The following is an 18,975-nucleotide window of genomic DNA, read 5'->3' on the forward strand; positions in this document are numbered from 1 at the left end:
GGAAGGAGGGATATGCTGCCCAACAAAACAGATGAAGGACGGGGAATAGCCTCTTCATGCATAGCCAATATATCTTGTTATTGTTTAGTCTCTCTGTTGTGTCCGACTCTTTGTGACCCCATGAATTTCCCAGGTAAGAATACTAGAGTGGATTGCCATTTCCTTCTCCAGGGGATCTTCCCGACCCAGGGATCGAACAAACCGGAGTCTCTTGGTTGGCAGGCGAATTCTTTACCACTGAGCCACCTGGGAAGCCCATGCCAATATATTAATATATAGTACAAATGAATGAGCTTTTTCTTTGTCTGGGCCAAGGTGCAGGCAAATAAATCTTTGTGTTGTGTCCTGGAAAGGTGTTAAAATCTTTATTCTTTTACTTAGGTTATCTCTCTCTTGCTATAAAATGGTATTTTTAAAGCTCACATCAAGACGTCAGTGTGGAAAGCTTCTGGGCTAAAAGTGTCAACGAGATAACATATTCAGATATTTTCAACTTTCTAAGAGAGATGAGATGATAAAGAAGATTAGTGAGGATCAGTGAGATTGGTGGGAGAGGAAAAAATTCAGGTATATTAAGATGAATAGCAACTGTGGGCATAGGTGTGTATGTGTGTTTTATTTATTTTACCTCTAAAGTTTAAAATAATTTTCTCCTAAAAGGTCTGACTTTGATTAACAGTACAGGAAAAACCAAGAGTGTGTTTAATGTCATTTCTTTACTCGTTAACTAAAACACAGTTAAAACACACACAGGGATTTCCCTGGCAGTTCATGGTTAAAACTCAGCACTTCATTGCAAGGGGCACAGGTTGGATCCCTGGTCGGGGAACCTAGGATCCTACATGCTTGGTGGTATGGCCAAAAAGCAAAAAAACACTGCAGGTACTTGATTCTAGGAAGGTGCCCCCTTTAACATAAAGGGCTGGGGCTTTTTTTTAAACTGTGAATCACAGAATCTTACCCATCATCCTGGTTCAGTCAATCAGACAATGAGTATCTCCCGTATATAAAGTACAGTTTTTATTGGAATAGCAAGTGGTCTCCTCGGGAGATCACACTGAAGACTCAAAACAGACTCTCTTTTTGTCTCCCCATACGTTCCACCCTGTCCTAAGGGTGAGCTGCCTTTAGTTAATCTGTATCCATTCGTGCGTAAACCCAAGCTATCTAATTTTAAGAGTTTATTCAAGTGGTAGATTTAAAACATTTTCCCACCAAGTGATGGGAAGATCATCATGTTATTCTCTTCTTGGGCTCCAGGTAGAGCCAAGGATGAAATTGTCTCAAGCTGCTTCTCAAAACTCAGTCTTGGCAAGTCAGTCATGGGTTGGCAAGCAACGTAAGACTTTTGCCAAAGGCTTCCAACCTCTATGTCACCCATACTGATGAAGACATTTAACCTTATATCACCCGTTCTGGCGTAACAAAACGCTTGTGTTCACCTCCACTGTGGGTAACTCAGGTGGACAGTGACTCTGATTCAGTGACCCAGTTGGATGATGGCAAGATTATTTTGAGGCTGACAAGGCAGGGCTGACATAACAGTATTACCATCAGGTACGTGATACTGATTGCTTATGGCTATGATTCATCCTCATTGGCCAAAGTCCCGTTCTGGCTGGTTGGTACCCATGTAGTCCTGGCTAGCAGATGTTAAATATTTTGACTATTGCCTGTGTTCCCTGTATGAATGTACAGCACATCTGAATTGTTGTTTATTAAGTGTTACATTTCTTTCTGAATTCATCTGCATGTGACTTCCAGAAATGAGATTCTTCTAATGATTTTTTGCGTGTGTTTAATTTTAAACTTTACATAACATCATTTCGCTTAGTTACATAATGTGCCTCCTCGCGATTTCTTTTCACATCACCAGACATATTTTTAAAACGCCCATGCAGTCACCTCTGTTGTTCTCAAAGAAATTTACTCAACTTCTTATTAGTTAGAATTAACTTTAAGGACTTCCCTTGTGGGCCAGTGGTTAAGACTTCATGCTTCTACTGCAGGAGGTACAGGTGCAATCCATGGTTGGAGAACTAACATCCACATGCCCCCAGCATGGGCAAAAAAAAATTAACTTTACATTTTTATTTCATTAATACTCTTTATTCTTCTAGACAGTTCTGTACTCCCAGGAATATTGATGCCTCTTTTCACTCTCTTCCCCGAAAAGGGGGGAGAGTTTTTCTATGTGTTAATTAGGGTCAGGATTCCCCAAATGAAGATGAAGCCAGATGAGGAGGAAAAAGAGAACAGGAAGTTGTGACTCACCCTGTTAGGATTATTATTCATCCTAAGTGGATTTCCCTGGTGGCTCAGACAGTAAATAATCTGCTTGCAATGCAGGAGACCAGGATTCCATCTCTGGAAGGGGAATGGCAATCCACTCCAGTATTCTTGCCTGGAGAATTCTGTGGACAGAGGAGCCTGGCAGGATATAGTTTACAGGATCGCAAAGAGTCGACAGGACTGACCGACTAACACTTTCACTAAATGGGTTCTAGACATTGGAAACCCTAGTCTTTTGGGGGGATTAATAACAATAATGAGAGTAGTACCTACTGTTTGTTAGTACCCACTGTTTGTTGCACCTGATTAGCCTTGAGCACCATGTAGTTCTTTGTATACAGTGGCATGTTTGAATTTATCTTTATGTTTATTGGGGTTGATTATTGCATTGTGTGGTCTGCTTGGGTGGGGAAGTTGACCAAATGTGCACTGCTGGCTGAGCCAGACACTCTTGTATTTTATCACCTATAAAGCCCTACCTTGCTTACCACTGAGCTGGATCTTTCTTTTCATTGAGCCTTACATTGAGGAAGACAGGGTGGGAGAGGTATTTATAGAGGATCCATGTTTTTCTGCTGCAAGACAGAGGTTATATGGTTTCTCCAGCTATTCTGGAATGGGAATTGGGTATGTTACAACACCATGACCTTGGGAATGACCTCCCGGTCTAAGGTCCTGAGCCTCTGAGTCTTGAGGGTGCGTGGGCTGGAGCATCTTGACTTCAGCCTAGGTGTGACTCCCCAAGGTCTAGGAAAGGGTCCCAGGGGTGAGGACAGCTTGAGGATATCCCACGTCTGGTTTAGAGGCGGAGAACAGACTAGCATATTATGTGTGTGTACGTGTGATGGGGAAGCAGGGGTAGTGGAGATAAAATCATAATCTCAAGTGAGGAGCCTGCATACATTGGGAAGGATACCCTTAGGGAGCTGAGGAGCCAATTCAAAATGCTTAAGTAATGTACCATCAGTGACTTCCCTGGTGGCTCTGCGCTAAAGAATCTGCCTGCTGAGCAGGAGATGCAGGTTTGATCCCTGAGTCTGAAAGATCCCCTGGGGAAGGAAATGGCCACCCACTCCAGTATTCATGCCTGGAGAATCCCATGAACAGAGGAGCCTGGCAGGCTACATAGTCCATGGGGTCACAAAAGATTCAGACACAATTGAGCACGCACGCAGGAATGTACCCTCAAAGGATTCCTTTTGGTTGCTACATATTTGCATTTTGCTTGCATTTTTGCTTGATCGGTTCCATTATGAAATCCACCTTAATGTGCCAAAGTCTCCGGGTCAGAGATTCTGCATTGCTGGGTCCTTCCACTGACAAGATAAGGAAGCTGTGGGAAACCAGCTGGTTCATCCCCTGCATCCTCATCACCCGATGCAGGCAAGAGGATGTCCTCTCCAGGGCAGGAAGTTTCGGGCTTGATTAGAGCTGTGTCTTGGAATTAGGCTTGAGTCTTAGCAAGTGCATGGTGAATACTGTTGGACTAAGTGAATGAATTGATATGTATTCTGCATGCATTCAGAGCCTTGGGTTCTGTTTCCTTTTCTGTCTTCTCCTTGTTGCCTCTTCTATTTCTTCTCTCTTCCCCTATCACCCACACAATGGATCTCTTAGCTGCTCATCTTGACTGCTGTCCATTTGAGCCCACGTCCTCAACCCTCATGCCCCTACCTCGCCCACCCCAATCATTTATACCCTCCTTGTCTTTCACACCTCTGAGAAGACCGAATGGAAATGTGGCTTCTGTGACATCACAGAACTTTAAGACAGGGCTTGAGAGGAGCCACTGGCTTCTGTCCCCTCCCTTTGCAGCCATTTGGAGAATCTCAGTGAGCATGACCCTGGTGGGTTTTAATCAAAACAAAAATATCACGTCCTAAATTCATTTGTGTTTTTGATTCTGCCCCTAGCTAAATACAGTAGTATAGTTGCAAATTATAATAGTTTCCTCTTTTGCCATTAACTTGAAAAAAATTTTTATTGAGATTTAATTGACATATACCATTATATTAGTTTCAGAGGTACAACATAATATATGCATCTATTGGGAAATAATCACCACTCTAAGTCTAGTTGACATCCATTACTAAACATAGTTTCCATTTTGTTCTTGTGATGAGAACTTTTAAAACTTACTCCCTTAGCAACTTTCAAATACAGCACAGCATTCTTTACAGTTACCGTGCTGTGCATCACACCCCCAGGACTTAGATGCATTTTGTAACTGTAAGTTTGCAGCTTTTGATCATCTTCACCCAGTTCACACCCCCCAGCCCCCATCTCCTGCCTGTGGCAACCACCGATCTGTTCTCTGTGTCTATGAGAACAACCTTTTTCTTTTTATTTATGTATTCATTTGTTTTTATTGGAGGATAATTGCTTTACAGTGTTGTGTTTCTGCTGCACAGCAACGTGAAACAGCTATATGTATACAATATCCTCTCCCTCTTGAGCTTCCCTCCTTTCCCCAGCCCATCCCACCCCACCCCCCCCCCACCAGGTTATCACAAAGCACCAAGCTGAGCTCCCTACTAGCTATCCTACTAGCCATCTACTAGCTGTCTGTTTTACCCATGTGCTTAGGTACTCAGTCATGTCCGACTCTTTGAGACCGCATGGACCCACCAGGCTCCTCGGTCCATGGTATTCTCCAGGCAAGAATACTGGAGTGGGAAGCCATTCCCTTCTCCAGGAGATCTTCCCGACCGAAGGGAAGATCCTGAGTCTCCTGCATTGCAGGCAAATTCTTTACTGCTGAGCTACCAAGGAAGCCCATTTTACACAGTTACACATGGTAGTATACATACATGTCAATGGTACTCCCTCGATTTGTCCCGCCTGCCTCCTCCCCCGACCCTGCCCTGTGCCCATAAGTCCATTGTCTATGCCTGCGTTTCATTCCTGCCCTGCAAATAGGTTCATCAGTAGCGTTTATTCTTTACTCACTGTTTATGGAGGAGAGCTAGTGGGAGACCCTATGGGATTCCTCACACTCCTGAACCGGGTAGTAATGAAACAGCCCAGAAATCTCTGCTTCCTGGGGCTTATGATGACCTGTCCCAACACGCTCCTCCTCATCATATGGCAGCTCCAGAGGATGTACTGTTAGGATTCTTCCTCCTCCACCATACCTGGGCTTTCCTGCCCCCTTCTCTCTTTTTGCCATCCCTGCTATAATTTGCCTCCAATTGCACTCATCTCCTGAATCATTATTTCTTCCAGACCTCTCAGAGCTGACTTCTCATGGTAAAGCACCAGGAATTGGTTAACCTTCCCTCCCAGTCTTTCCCATGCCTCTCCTCTCTCCCTGGCCATGTCCCTACATTGTATCAGTTCAGAAAGATGAGAAGGATGCTTGCTATCTATTTTCCAGGGCTAAGGCTAGAAAAAATGTGCCCAAGGTAATCTTAGAAAACATTGTAGCACTTTGGATACATTAAAGCCACATCTTTCTTGAAAGCTCTCACCTTCATTTTTAAACCATTGTTACCATTTTTTCCTCAAACTCCATAGTATTGAGTTCTATAGCAGCTATATTCATTTCCTGTGGTTGCTGTGACAAATTACCACAAACTTAGTGGCTTGAAACACCACAAATTTGTTATTTTCCACTTGTGGAGAGCAAAAGTCCAGACTGGTTTCACTGGCCGATATTAAGGGGCTGGCTCTGCCACATTCCCTCTGAAGACTCTAGAGGAGAATCTTGTTCTTTGCCTTTTCCAGCTGCTGGGAGCTGCCTTATTCCTTGGCTCATGGCTCTCTCCTCCATCTCCAAAGTCAGTAATGTAGAATGTTTTGTATTCTGTTGGGTTGGCCAAAAAATTCACTCAGGTTTCCTCCTAAAATTTAATGGAGAAACCTGAGCGTACATTTTGGCCAGCCCAGAATTACAAGTTAATCTCTAAAGGGATGTTGCCTATAAGCTTAAATTATACATAATAGCCTATCTCTGGGAACCCTGCCTCTAAGGTGAGGAGTATTAACACCTTCGTGTTTGTGTGATCAGGTCCACCACCTGTGAAAGACTGCAGGGAGGGCAAGAGTAACACATCCCTTCCGGAGGCTGACCGGAAACAGGAAACCCTTGACTTTACTCCCGCCCCTTTTAGTATAAAAGCAGCCCCAATTCTAACGGAGACAAGATGGCTGTCAGTGAGTAGGAGTCTATCTTCTTCTCGGTTTGCCAGCTTTCTGAATTAAGTGACCATTCCTTGCTCCAACAGCTCGTCTCTCAAGTTTCTGGCCTGCTGTGTGTCAAGCAGTGTGAGCTTGGACTCAGTAACAAATTTGGGGGAGTCACCTAGTAGCCTTGCTGCTCATGGCTATGTGGCAGGGATTGGGGTTTTGAGTATAAGATCCTAGCAGCTGCCAGGACCACGTGTCCTGAGGACGTGTCCTTCAGAGTTCCCCGAAGTGGCACTGGCTGCCTCAGTGCTTGGCAATTGGAACAAGGAATTGACATCTGAGAGCTGGCGGACTCCATACAGTAGGGTAAGTCACTCCAGCGTGTACAACTAAAAAGAATTTCTTCTCTGGGGCTTTTTTTTTTTTTTTCCTCCAGAATAAGCCAAATTTGTTTTGTGTTTGAATGGTGTACCCTGTTAGAGACAGGAAAGAGTTATCAGACTTCTACCCAGTTCGTGAACCAGTTCATTTGTTTCTTTGCATGCATGCTAAGTCACTTCATTCATGTCCAACTTTGCAACCTTATGAACTATAGCTCTCCAGCCTTCTCTGTCCTTGGGATTCTTCAGGCAAGAATACTGGAATGGGTTGCCATGCCGTCCTGCAGGGGAATCTTCCTGACCCAGGGGTTGAAGCCTCGTCTCAGGTCCCCTGCATTGGCAGGCGGATTCTTTCACCACTATCCCCACCTGGGTGGAATCTGCCATTTGTGCATGCTGTTTGTGTTTTGCTGGTCTTGAATTTGTAACTTTAAAAATGGAGAATATTTCAACCGTCCCTATAGATACTTCTCTGAGGTGTATTTTGGATAAGGGATCTGATTATAGCTATGAACCCATGGGTGAAAGGGACATTATATTTTATTGCAGGGGCCCCCAACCCTTTTTGGCCCCAGGAACCAGTTTTGTGGAAGACAGTTTTTCCATGGATGGGGGTGGAATGGTTTCGGGGTGATTCAAGTTCTTTACATTTATTGCGCACTCTGCCACCACTGATCTGACAGGAGGTATGGATCCACGGCCTGGAGGTTGGGGGGCCCCTGTTTTATTGTAGCAGTGTGTTGCCACTGTTCCGTTAGGATCTCCACGGTGGTTAGGCAAGGCTATCTTGGGACCCTGTGCACCCTGCACTGATACCTTTGTTGTGTTAATTACATTGTTTATGGTCTCTTGTGTCATTGGAGTGTGTAAGATCCCAAGACCAAACTTCGGGGTTTATTTAGGATCTTGTGTGGTCTCTTTTGGTTTCATTCTGTTTGGTACTGTTCCTCCACTTGCAGCCAGATCAGTTTTGTGATTTTTAAAAATGAATTTAATTGGAGGATAATTACTTTACAGTACTGTGGTGGTTTTTGCCATATGTCAAATGAATCGGCCGTGGGTGTACCTGTGGCCCCTCATTCTGAACCCCCACCCCATCCCTCTGGGTCGTCCCAGAGCACGGGCTTTGAGTGCGCAGCTTCACGCGTGGAACTTGCACTGGTCATCTGTTCTGCGTATGGTAACGTACGTGTTTCAGAGCTATTCTCTCACATCATCCCACACTCACCTTCTCCCACGTAGTCCGAAAGTCTGTTCTTTACATCTGTGTCTCTTTTGCTGCCTTGCATATAGGATCGTTGTTACCGTCTTTCTGAATTCCATATATATGCGTTAATACACTGTATTGGTGTTTCTCTTTCTGACTTCACTATTTTAAAACTTGACTGATATCAAATGGAGGAAAGAAACAGGGAAGAAAAGAAAACAAAACTGTCTGTTCTTGTCCAGAAGTGGGCATTCCGAAGGAGGGGAGAAACGTTTCACTTGATTCCTAACGTCACCAAAAGCTACAAATAGAAGTGTCTTTCCCATTAATAATAGTAAAAGTGTTCAGTCATCTAGACAGGTGACCTTGATTTGTCCTGTCTTCCAGAACCCAATCTGAATCCGATCTCTTTTATAACTTATGGCTTTTACATTGTGGTACCTGACGGATAACTAAAATTTTGGAATGGGAACTATGTCCCTGTGTATTTATACATGTGTTTGCACATAATATAGATGTGCGGTATTGCCGTAATGGATTTGTAAAAGAGCTCTGTTTAATTGGCTTAGAGGAAATAATTAAGTGAGTTTGAATACTCAAACATAAAAGAAACTCACCAGAATGGGTTTTAGGTTCACAAGCTCTAGGAAATATTCAGTATTGAATTAATATCTGGTCTGAAAGTTGGCTTAAGCTTGTTGGCTCGATACAGATGTTTTTTGAGCCATCAACATTAAGTATAGGGACTTCCCTGGTGGTCCAGTGATTAGGAATCCACCTTGCAATGCAGGGGATATAGGTTCCATCCCTGGTCCAGGAACTAGGATCCCAGGGAGCAACTGGGCGCATGTGCTACTAAGACCCAATGCAGCCAAATAAACTAAATAATAACAAACAACATTATGTATAATACTTCTATTGTATCTAGGTTTACTGGAAATCAAATAAGGCCTTATTATTCCTGTTACAAAGTTTGTCAGCAAGAAAAACAATGTGATAAAGCTTTTAAGTGAATAAAATGTAAGTGAAGTAAACAGTTTGGGGTAAACTCTATGGGCATCCTGTCTTAGGAATGTTTGTCTAGAATAGTCTCTCCAGATTTTCGTAACTTGAAACTAAGTCCTAAGAGAAGATAGAACATAATTTAAAAAATCTTAAAGTGGTACAAAACCTGGTTTTGGTTCTCTAAGAAGACAAAGTTTTCTTAAAATACTGAACTGCTTTTAAGTGACCTGTATTTGCCACAGTTCTTTTATTATCACTGGTTATAACTTTTTTTTATATTTCTGACTAACGTCTCAAAGATGAAGTTCTAAGTGGGGTTCATTTGACCTCTGGCTAACTCTGGGATTTTTCAGAGGCTCCCTGGAACACTTCCAGTTGTTTTCTCTGCATCTCAGAGAAATATTAAACTATGTATATACATGGTTGAGTCCCTTTGCTGTCCACCTGGAACTATCAGAGCATTGTTAATTGGCTATACTCCAATAGAAAATAAAAGTTAATAAAAATAAATCTGTATTACTAATCAGAAAAACTAATTGGGCTTATCTGGTGTGTTGAATTGCATGAGGGGCATTGTCAAATGAGTGATGGTAAAATTTCTTAGATTATATCATGGGTAAACATTATTAACATACATATTGTAGAAATTATATGGAACTCCTACAATTCTGGAAACTCTGGTAAATGATGTCATAATTTTAGTAATTATCACAGCCGCAGCAGTAATCAGTTTTCTAGTCAATTGCATTGTAATCCCAGTTGGTTGATGCCGAAGCAGAAAGGCATCTTTTTAATGGTTAGATGATCAGTTGCTGTCCGTGTGTTTTACAGTGACTTCTGAAGACTCTAGAGCTGTTTCGTGAAGAAGCAGGCAAGACTGATGAAATCCTTTATGTGCAAGCATTTTTATTATTATCAGGGAAAATAAAGGAATAAAAGAGAGGATATGTTGCTTCAACCTTAACTCCTCTAGCTGAGCTTGCTGTCCCAGCCACTCTGGCCATTATGCCAATACATCCACCGCTTCCACCACCTTCCATTCCCATCCAGGCTCAGTTCCTGACGCTGGGGCTGAGGACTTCTCCTCCTTATAAGCATCAATCAGGAAATGCTGGGCTGACATGCACTACTGTCTGTAAGACAGATAGCTAGTGGAAAGCTGCGGTATAGCACAGAGAGCTCAGCCCGGTGCTCTGTGATGACCTAGTGGGGTGTGGTGGAGCGGGAGGAGACTCAGAAGTGAGGGGGTCTATGTATACATAAAGCTGATCCACATGGTTGTACTGCTTAAGCTAACACAACATTGTAAACCAACTATACTCCAATTTAAAAATAAATACATTTTAAAATGCTTAAAACAAAGTGTTCAGGGAGCAAGAACAAAAGATGCAAATCAAAATTCCCTTTTTTTTTTTTTTTTTTGGCATTGGATTCCTGGAAGGTAACTCAGAGAAGTAAGCCACCGTTGAGGAAGAAACCATGCACTTACTGTAAGGAGGAGGAACATTGGGAAATGGACTGCCCTCAGCTGAAACAGAAAAAGACAAGGGGAGCTCCTGTGGTTGAAAGAGAGAACACTCTGAATAAAGAGGCCCAGGGGCTCCCTTGGACTTACTGTGCCCAATTCCCCACAGGAGTCCAGGATAAAATTGAACGTAGGGGATGAAATGATTGAAGGCAAAAGGAAAAGGGAGCAGCAGAGGATGAGATGTTTAGATGGCGTCACAAACTCAATAGCCGTGAATTTAGGTGAGACAGTGGCGGACAGAGGAGCCTGGCGTGTTGCAGTCCATGGGGTCGCAAAGAGCCAGACATGACTTAGCGACTGAAAAACAACAAACAGATTGACTTTCTGATCGACATTACCCTGAAAAAACATTTTTTAAAATCAGAATAGCTTGACATCACCAGGCTTCTCTGGTGGCTCAGTGTAAAGAACCTGTCTGCCAACGCAGGAGATGCGGGTTCCATCTCTGAGTAAGGAAGATGCCCTGGAGAAGGAAATGACAACCCACCAGTATTCTTGCCTGGGAAATGCCATGAACAGAAGAGCCTGGCCAGCTACAGTCCATAGGATCACAAAACAGTGGGACAGGACTAGGCGACCAAACAACAACAACAAAAGCTCGACATCGGGAGTCTCACCTAAACACGCTTTCAGCCTACAGATGGTGCTCATGAAAACCCCAGAAAAGGAGACTGAGCTCTTTCCCCCAAGGTCTCAAAAATAACCCAGCAACTGCTGTCAGCGCTCCCCAGATGGGGACTCAATGCCAAAGAAGCTGCGCCGCTAAGGACTGAAATATACTCAACACCTATTTCTCAGATGCTTCAAACTGCAAGACATTTCAGATACCTGGACACTTTCTCAGTGTGGGTGGAAGCATATCCCTCCTGGACAAAAAATCTCTGAGATGGTTAAAGCCATCCTTAGGGAAGTCATGCCCTGATGCGGCTTAAGGCATTACAACAACATTCATCCTGGAGATCACAGTCACTAAGAAAAGAAGAAAATGAATCATACATTAAAAGGGAAAATGGCTAAAATGTCAGGAGACTAACTGAACTTGGGATAAGGCCTTGCCAGTTGCCCTGCTGCAGATCAGTAACTCCTGGAAGCAGGCTTAAATTAGGCCCCTTTAAAATACTGTATGGTAGGCCATTCCAGCTGTCTGCCATGGCAGGGGAGTCCATAATACACGTAGCAGTGGGCAGTTATGTTAAAACTTTGGGCACTATACTAACCTCTGTTCATGACTTTGCCTCCAACAGGACTACCTATGCAACTGAAGTTGATGGTAATTCCCTTGTAGCTATGAAAGGGTCAACCGATTTGTTTAATTTTGTCCAAATAAATAGCACGGGAATTTAGTATGTGTATTGAAAACTGGAACCAAAGCCCTAAGTTCAATTACAAAGTAGACAACATAATGCTCAGAGGTTTCACTGGGTTCAAATAGCTGTCAAGGACCTGACTAAGGAATATTCATCACCTGCATTCAGCAGAAAGTAACCAGCCATAGTGGTCTTGGTCCCTTTTCCCACAGGAATGTGAAACAGACAGTGATAGTGGGGAATTCTAATAGGGAAGAACCTATTGGAAATAGGTTCTTGGGAATAGAGAATGACCACAGAGAAGAAGAAATTAACACCTCCCCTCTGGAGGCAGATGGGGACCTGGAAGTGTTTGACTTTGCTCCCACCCCTTTTACTGTTTTTTTAAAAAAAAAAACAAAAAAACCTGAATTCTGACTCAGGCAAGATGGTTCTTTGGGGCATGAGTCCACGATCTTCTCAGTGTGTTGACTTTCTGAGTAAAGTCTCTGTTCATTGCCCCAACAACTTGTCTTTTGATTATTGGCCTGTCGTGCAGAGAGCAGTATGAGCTTGGACTCGGTGACAGCATCTTTCCATCTTGCTCTATTCTGCTTCAGTCTTCACATCCCCTTCCATGATGTTGACCCTTCTGCCTATTTCACAGATAAGGACCCTTGTGATTTCACTGGGTCCACCTGGACAATCTCTCCCTCTCAGCATCCTTAATGGGGCATCTGTGAAGTCTTTTTTGCCATGTAAGGGACCATGGGTAAGGATCTAGGGACTGGGGGCACAGACGTCTTGCAGGGGCCACTCTTCAGCTGGTTTCATCGGGGAAGCCACACTGAGATGTCTCTAAAAGCATGAATATCAAAGTAGATGTTCTAATTTCTTGTTTTCTTTCCAGATGCAGAGAGAAATTGTTTATGCAAGAGGAGATGGCCCTGGTGCCTCTCGACCTGGACCCACAGCTCTTCCACCCCACGCCATTCCAAACTCTCCTCCGTCTACTCCCGTGCCCCATTCCATGCCTCCCTCTCCATCCAGAATTCCGTACGGAGGCACCCGCCCAATGGTGGTTCCTGGTAATGCCACCATCCCCAGGGACAGACTCTCCAGCCTGCCAGTCTCCAGATCCATCTCCCCCAGCCCCAGCGCCATCCTGGAAAGAAGAGACGTAAAGCCGGATGAAGACATGAGCAGCAAAAACCTTGCCATGTACCGGAATGAGGGTTTCTATGCCGACCCTTACCTTTATCACGAGGGGCGGATGAGCATAGCGTCTTCGCACGGCGGGCACCCGCTGGATGTCCCGGATCACATAATCGCGTATCACCGCACCGCCGTTCGGTCAGCCAGTGCTTACTGCAGCCCATCTCTGCAAGCGGAGATGCACCTGGAGCAGGCCCTGTACAGACAGAAGCCAAGGAAGTACCCAGAGAGCCACTTGCCCACTCTGGGCGCCAAGACGCCGCCGGCGTCTCCCCACCGAGTCGGCGACCTGAGGATGGTGGAGATGCACGGCCACCATAACACCCACGGGCCCCCGCACACGTTGCAGCCGGACCGGGCCTCGCCCAGCCGCCAGGGCTTCAAGAAGGAGCCCGGCACCTTGGTGTACATTGAGAAGCCACGGACCACTCCAGGATTATCCGGGATTGTGGACCTCGGCCCTCCTCTAGTTGAGAAGCAGGTGTTCGCTTACAGCACGGCTACCATACCCAAAGACCGAGAGACCAGGTGAGGCGGTGAGGGTGTTGCGAGGGTGGTCTGTGCCCACCTACTGGGTGTTTGGGCTGTTTACAGGAGTCAGCAGGAGAGAGCAGCAGTTAGCTGAGTACCAGCCTTGAGCAGTGCGCCCTCTGGGTTCTGTGTTGGGTGCAGGGGTGGGGGCGTGGGAAAGTAGGATCAGAGGTGGTTCTTGTCTGCAAGGAGTTTCTAAACCTGGTGGTTGTTGAGTGTCGTTTGCCAGTGGCCTGGCTAAAGGCAAGCGGGCAGGCCACCCCAACAAGAGGGGTCAGAATGGGCCTCCCGTGTGTGGGTCTAACAGCAGCATCATTAGTACATATCTGATTCATTCAGAAGAAAATTGGTTAGCAGATGAGACGAAACCATTCAGACAAACCAGTCAAGAGCTGATCATTATTGATCTCCCACTGAAAAGGAGTGAGTGGTTCAAGTGTTCACTGTTTAAACTGGCAGTTTGTGTTTTGTTTTGTTTTTCTCTTGAAGTGCAATTTTGTTTTCTCATGCATTTTGGGGAAATGAAAAGAATGTGTCACTATCTGTCATCCAGGGCGATAAAAACATAAATCTGCGTAAAATTAGGATGGTGTTGATGTAATACTCACTTGGGAGTGGTACTGAGATCAGCAGAGTTTTTCTTTTGGATAAGATATGCTGGATATTTAAGTTTTTTTTTTTAATTTACATGTTTTTGTAATTCACCTAGAACCTTCATACAACATCTTGAAAACCCTCAAATTTATAGTTATAGAAAAGCCAATTTTGACAGAGAGAATTTCTCTAGCCTGGATTTGTTGATGGAAGGCAATAAATATATTAATTATAGTCATAAAAATCTAGGCAAAGAAATAGAGTTCAAAGGAGATTAAGCATACGACCTGTGGTCATACAGGAATTCAGAAGGGGAGTGAAAATTACAGTTCAGACATTCAGTCACTCAGTACCCTATCGGAACCTCTCTTCCCTCCTTCTCACCAAAAACGATCATATCACTTACTATTACATAACCTTGTAAAAGAGAAGGCCAAAATTGTGACTGGAATGCGAAATGTCTATCTTACTATCTTAAGCACACAAATCAGAAAGTTCTGTCCTCTTTGGCAGATTTTTATCCTGAAAGGGCCATCTCTTATCTGGTCACAAAAGAAAGATTCCAGGAAGATGGAAAGAGAATAAACATGAGTTTTGTGTTTCTTTTAAAGCTCTAACCTTCTCATACAACTGGAAAAAAATTAAAAAACAGCAACAGTGACTGACTTGATTATTCAGGACAAAGAAAAATTAAGAATCAGAAAAAGATATTCATTTTTTCTCTTCCAAAGTCCTTAGGAAGTTAAATGCTAAGATTCAAAGGAAACGGACACCTCCTGTGACCATAGAAAGGTGAGGGGAGTGGAATAAATGCTGAGGCTCTTTGAACAGACCAGTGTCACAACTAGAGGGGACTCTGCCAAGATGGGCCTTAAGGGAGCCTGCACCCTGTGCATCTAAGAAACAACAACTCATCCCCCTTGGTGGGCTGTGAGGGGCTGATTGGGAAGTGTATGTCCCTGATAGGATGAGACTTGGAGTCATAAGAATTTCTTCCAGGAGACAAAGCCTATCCATCTCCTGGGCTCAAATCCATCCTGCTCCCATCCCCCCACCCCCCTGCTGACCCACCTTGAGGGTAGGAGAGGATCGTGAGCTTGATTCCACCATGTATCTCATTAAGCCATCCACACTCTGCTGATTTCCAGGCACACTTTGGTCAGTGATGGCGTCTGGCTTCCCGCTCAGCACCTGGTTCATTGTCATGCATGCAGTTACCACGTGTATATAACTGGCATCAGTGAACCCAGTTCCCAGGATTGGGTTATGAGTGGGACCAAAATGAAGGTCCCTCCGCTATGTGGAATCGCCTCTCTGCTGCCCCGTGATCAGTCGTGAATTTTAGCCTTGAGTAGCATCAGTGCAGGGCCTCCCAGGTGGCACTAGTGCTAAGGAACCTGCCTCCCAACGCAGGAGACATAAGAGACTTGGGTTCAGTCCCTGGGCTGGGAAGATCCCATGGAGGAGGGCATGGCAACCACTCCAGTATTCTTGCCTGAGAATCCCAAGGACAGAGGAGCCTGGCAAGCTCCAGCCCATAGGGTCACAAAGAGTTGGACATGACTGAAGCGAGTTAGCACACACACGCATCAATATATTTTCAGGTCCTTTGTTTCCTCAGAGGTTTTTTTTCACTGAAGCTCAGAAAATGCTATTCTGTCTTACATATATGTTAGCAGCTACTTTTAGAAAATCCAAATTAGCAGTTTTCTAGAATAACAAGTATTAGAAAATTTGATTATTTTTCTAAAATAAGATTAATGTTCACTTAAAATATATGTTGCTGTCATTTCCATATTCTAACATATAGTTGTCGTTTTAGAATACAGTTTTACATTTTTCAATTTTTTCCATTCTTGTAAGTGTGAAATAGCAGAGGAGGAATTTTATCTCCCATTTTGCCTACGTGATTCCTCACCTGTTAATCAGCTTATCTCCAGTGGGCGGAGCTGGAGGGTTGGCGTGCTTGTATATATGTGGGTAGGCTAGACTCCCTTCTCCTGCAGCCCTAGACACACACGCACACTCCTCTCTGTACATTTAGAGTTGCTATTACTGAAACACCTAAACATCCCCACTAACTCAACCCAGGCACATGACAAAAAGTATGTAAAGAATGATTTGCTTGGTAAAAAAGAATTGAGTCTGGACATTTGCTGTTAGCACTCCCACCCACCACCCCATTAACTAGACAGGTCTCTTCTTCAACTGCAGTTCTAAACTCTTCTGGAAAGCTTAATGACTAAGCTGAAATGCAGTACTGCTGGGGGATAATATAATAACACTGATGGTAGCTATCATGTATTGGCCAAATGCGAGGTTAAGTAGTTTCCATATGTCATATGATGTAATCATCATGATGACCCAGCAAGGTCCGTACCATTGCCATCCCTATCTTACAGATGCGGAAACTGAGCTCAGAGAGGTTAAGAAACTTGCCCAAGGTCACAAAGCCAGTAAGTGGCATAGAATGTCCAGGTGCATTAAAGAATCCATACCTTTTACCACTAGGTGGTAGTCTGCCTGGTAGGTGAAGAACTGTATGCCCCACCTTCACCCAATAGAGAAGTGAATTCGGGAGTGAATTCTAAGCATTTCAACCAGGACAAAATGCTAAGTAGCTGCTCTGAAAGGATGTTTACAATCATCAACATGGTAAAATTTGCGTAATTATGCTGCTAAATATATACATGTCATTTAAAATATAACTGCCCCAGCTAGTATATTAGCACAATTATGAAGCAACAGGGGAAGAAAGAGAACATTCTTGGTAGATTTTATTTTGACAAAATAAATGTGAGCACCATGTCAAAGAAAATTTTAAGAATGCCAGAAACAGTTACCAAAGCACAAGATTATAGTCCACTGCCACACCTATACTGTGGTGCTATTTTAGATACATTTAATCTGTGCCAGTATTTGGTAAAGAAACATCAGCCCCTAAGAGTCTACCTTTTAGAGTTAGGGTCTTATTAAGTGCCAAACCAATTTCTGTTGCAACTTCATATTACTAAAAAGCAAATAAATCTGAGGATTTCTTGCATGAAACTCTCAAGTGAAATTTTATATCTAAGATTGACAGCTGCAGAAACACAGGAGGGAGAGTGAGAAATCTGTAGAGAGGCTTTCTTCGGGACACCGCTGGATTGAGATGCTTTTCCGAAGACCACATTTATGAAATAGCCCAATAACTGCAGGATGTTCAAAATCAGAAAATTATTCTTTTTCATCTGTACTTAGGAAACTTCCAACAGTAACTTTTTTAAACACGATTTGCTAACAGCTCTGACTTGAAAATGTATTAAAGACAAAGTAATTTCACCTTGATCTTGTACTTAGTCCATGTGCCTTGATTTAATGAATTTGGCATCTCTTTTCTTATAAAGATGCTTCCACAAAGCATCTAGTGATGACAAATTATATATAACAGATCTGGAAAACATAGTGTAGAGCGTATTTGAGGTAGCATCCTCTTCCTGGGATGGCCATGGACTTCAGGGTGAAAGAGTGGATTACAACTGCTTTGACCTTGATGATAGTACAGTCATCCATGGGGGTTGTTTCTGGGAGCCCGTGGGTACCCAGATCTACAGGTTTCTTATTTGTAGTTCATTCGGCCCTGCACATCCATGGTTCCATATCTGCAGATTCAACCAGTCTGCAAAATTCAGTCTGCAGTTGGTTGAATCTGAGGAAGCAAAACCTGTGAATATGGAGGGCTGACTCTAATTCTCAAGTCTGAGCTTCTGGAAAGAAAATGACCTTGAGTGATAAGGTGGTTTTACCCAGATGATCTCCCATCATCAAGGACTCCAAGAAGACAGTGGATCCATGTGACTGTGAGGCCCAGTGCCAGGGAGATGGCGTGTGACAGATAACAGGAGGCGTGAGGCTGTCTTCCCAAGGTTATAAAATTACTTCATTAAACAGCATCATTATCCCTACCCGTGGCACATAAAACAGCCCTTAAGAATTGTAAAACTCTAAGACATTTATGTTTTGCTATTTTCTATTTATAGTTTGGCTCATATAATGTGAAATATATCAAAATCACACTCAAAATTCAGGGGTGCTCATTGCAAAGTGACTAATAGCTCTCCTTCCAAATGTGTGACAGATTCCTGCTAATATAATGTTTTTCAAGACATGGTAAACTTGAACTGAGATCATATTTTTAACACTTATTCTGCACTGACAATAGCTAAATTCAATAAAACTAGTTAAGAATGCACTTGGGAGCAAATTTTTGCCTGTCCGGGCATCTGTATGTGGAGAAAAGCTACAAGAAATCCACGGTGATTTCTAAAGCTTCGCAGATTTCCTGCCTTAGAAAGAAAAGGAAAGAAAATGTCTATGTACAGGAGGAGGCCTGCAGCCTAACTGGTAGCTTGTGTCTGTTCTTAATCATTTTGCCTTACTTTCCATTTTGTGAGCATTGGATATCTTCTTCTTTTTTTTTTGCTGGAGTCTAGCTGCTTTACAGTGTTGTGTTAGTTCCTGCTTACAGCAGAGTGCAGCAACCACAGGTGCACACACATCCCCTCTTCCTTGGGTTTCCCTCCCACTCGGGTCACTGTGGAGCACTCGGCAGAGCTCCCCGTGCTGCCCAGTAGGTTCTCGTCAGGTACCCATTCATACATAGCAGCAGTAGTGTGTGTATGCCAGCCCAGCTACCACCGTGTCGGTAGCATTGAGGGATAGGACACATCCTTGGTTTACCAGCTGACTTGAGTCGAAGTCTAAATTCAGATCTGTGTCATTTTAAAATGTCCAGTGTCTAGCAGACCTTTGGAGACTTCCTAAACTGTG

General features: G+C 43.7%; 1 protein-coding gene across 31 annotated transcripts in view; it reads left to right on the plus strand.

Annotated features, from left to right (window-relative positions):
• KIAA1217 (KIAA1217 ortholog) overlaps positions 1-18,975 on the plus strand; it is an 815,860-nt gene that overhangs the window by 729,579 nt on the left and 67,306 nt on the right. For 30 of the 31 annotated variants that reach the window (XM_042230521.2, XM_042230511.1, XM_042230525.1 and 27 more), the window contains one exon: positions 12,737-13,569. In XM_042230521.2, coding sequence (XP_042086455.1) covers positions 12,737-13,569 — 833 coding nt within the window. Of the gene's footprint in view, positions 1-6,518; positions 6,787-12,736; positions 13,570-18,975 lie in introns of all 31 variants that reach the window. The other variant, XM_042230523.1, reaches the window with a different exon arrangement.

This window comes from Ovis aries, chromosome 13 (assembly GCF_016772045.2).
Source record: "Ovis aries strain OAR_USU_Benz2616 breed Rambouillet chromosome 13, ARS-UI_Ramb_v3.0, whole genome shotgun sequence".
Lineage (NCBI taxonomy): Eukaryota > Metazoa > Chordata > Mammalia > Artiodactyla > Bovidae > Ovis > Ovis aries.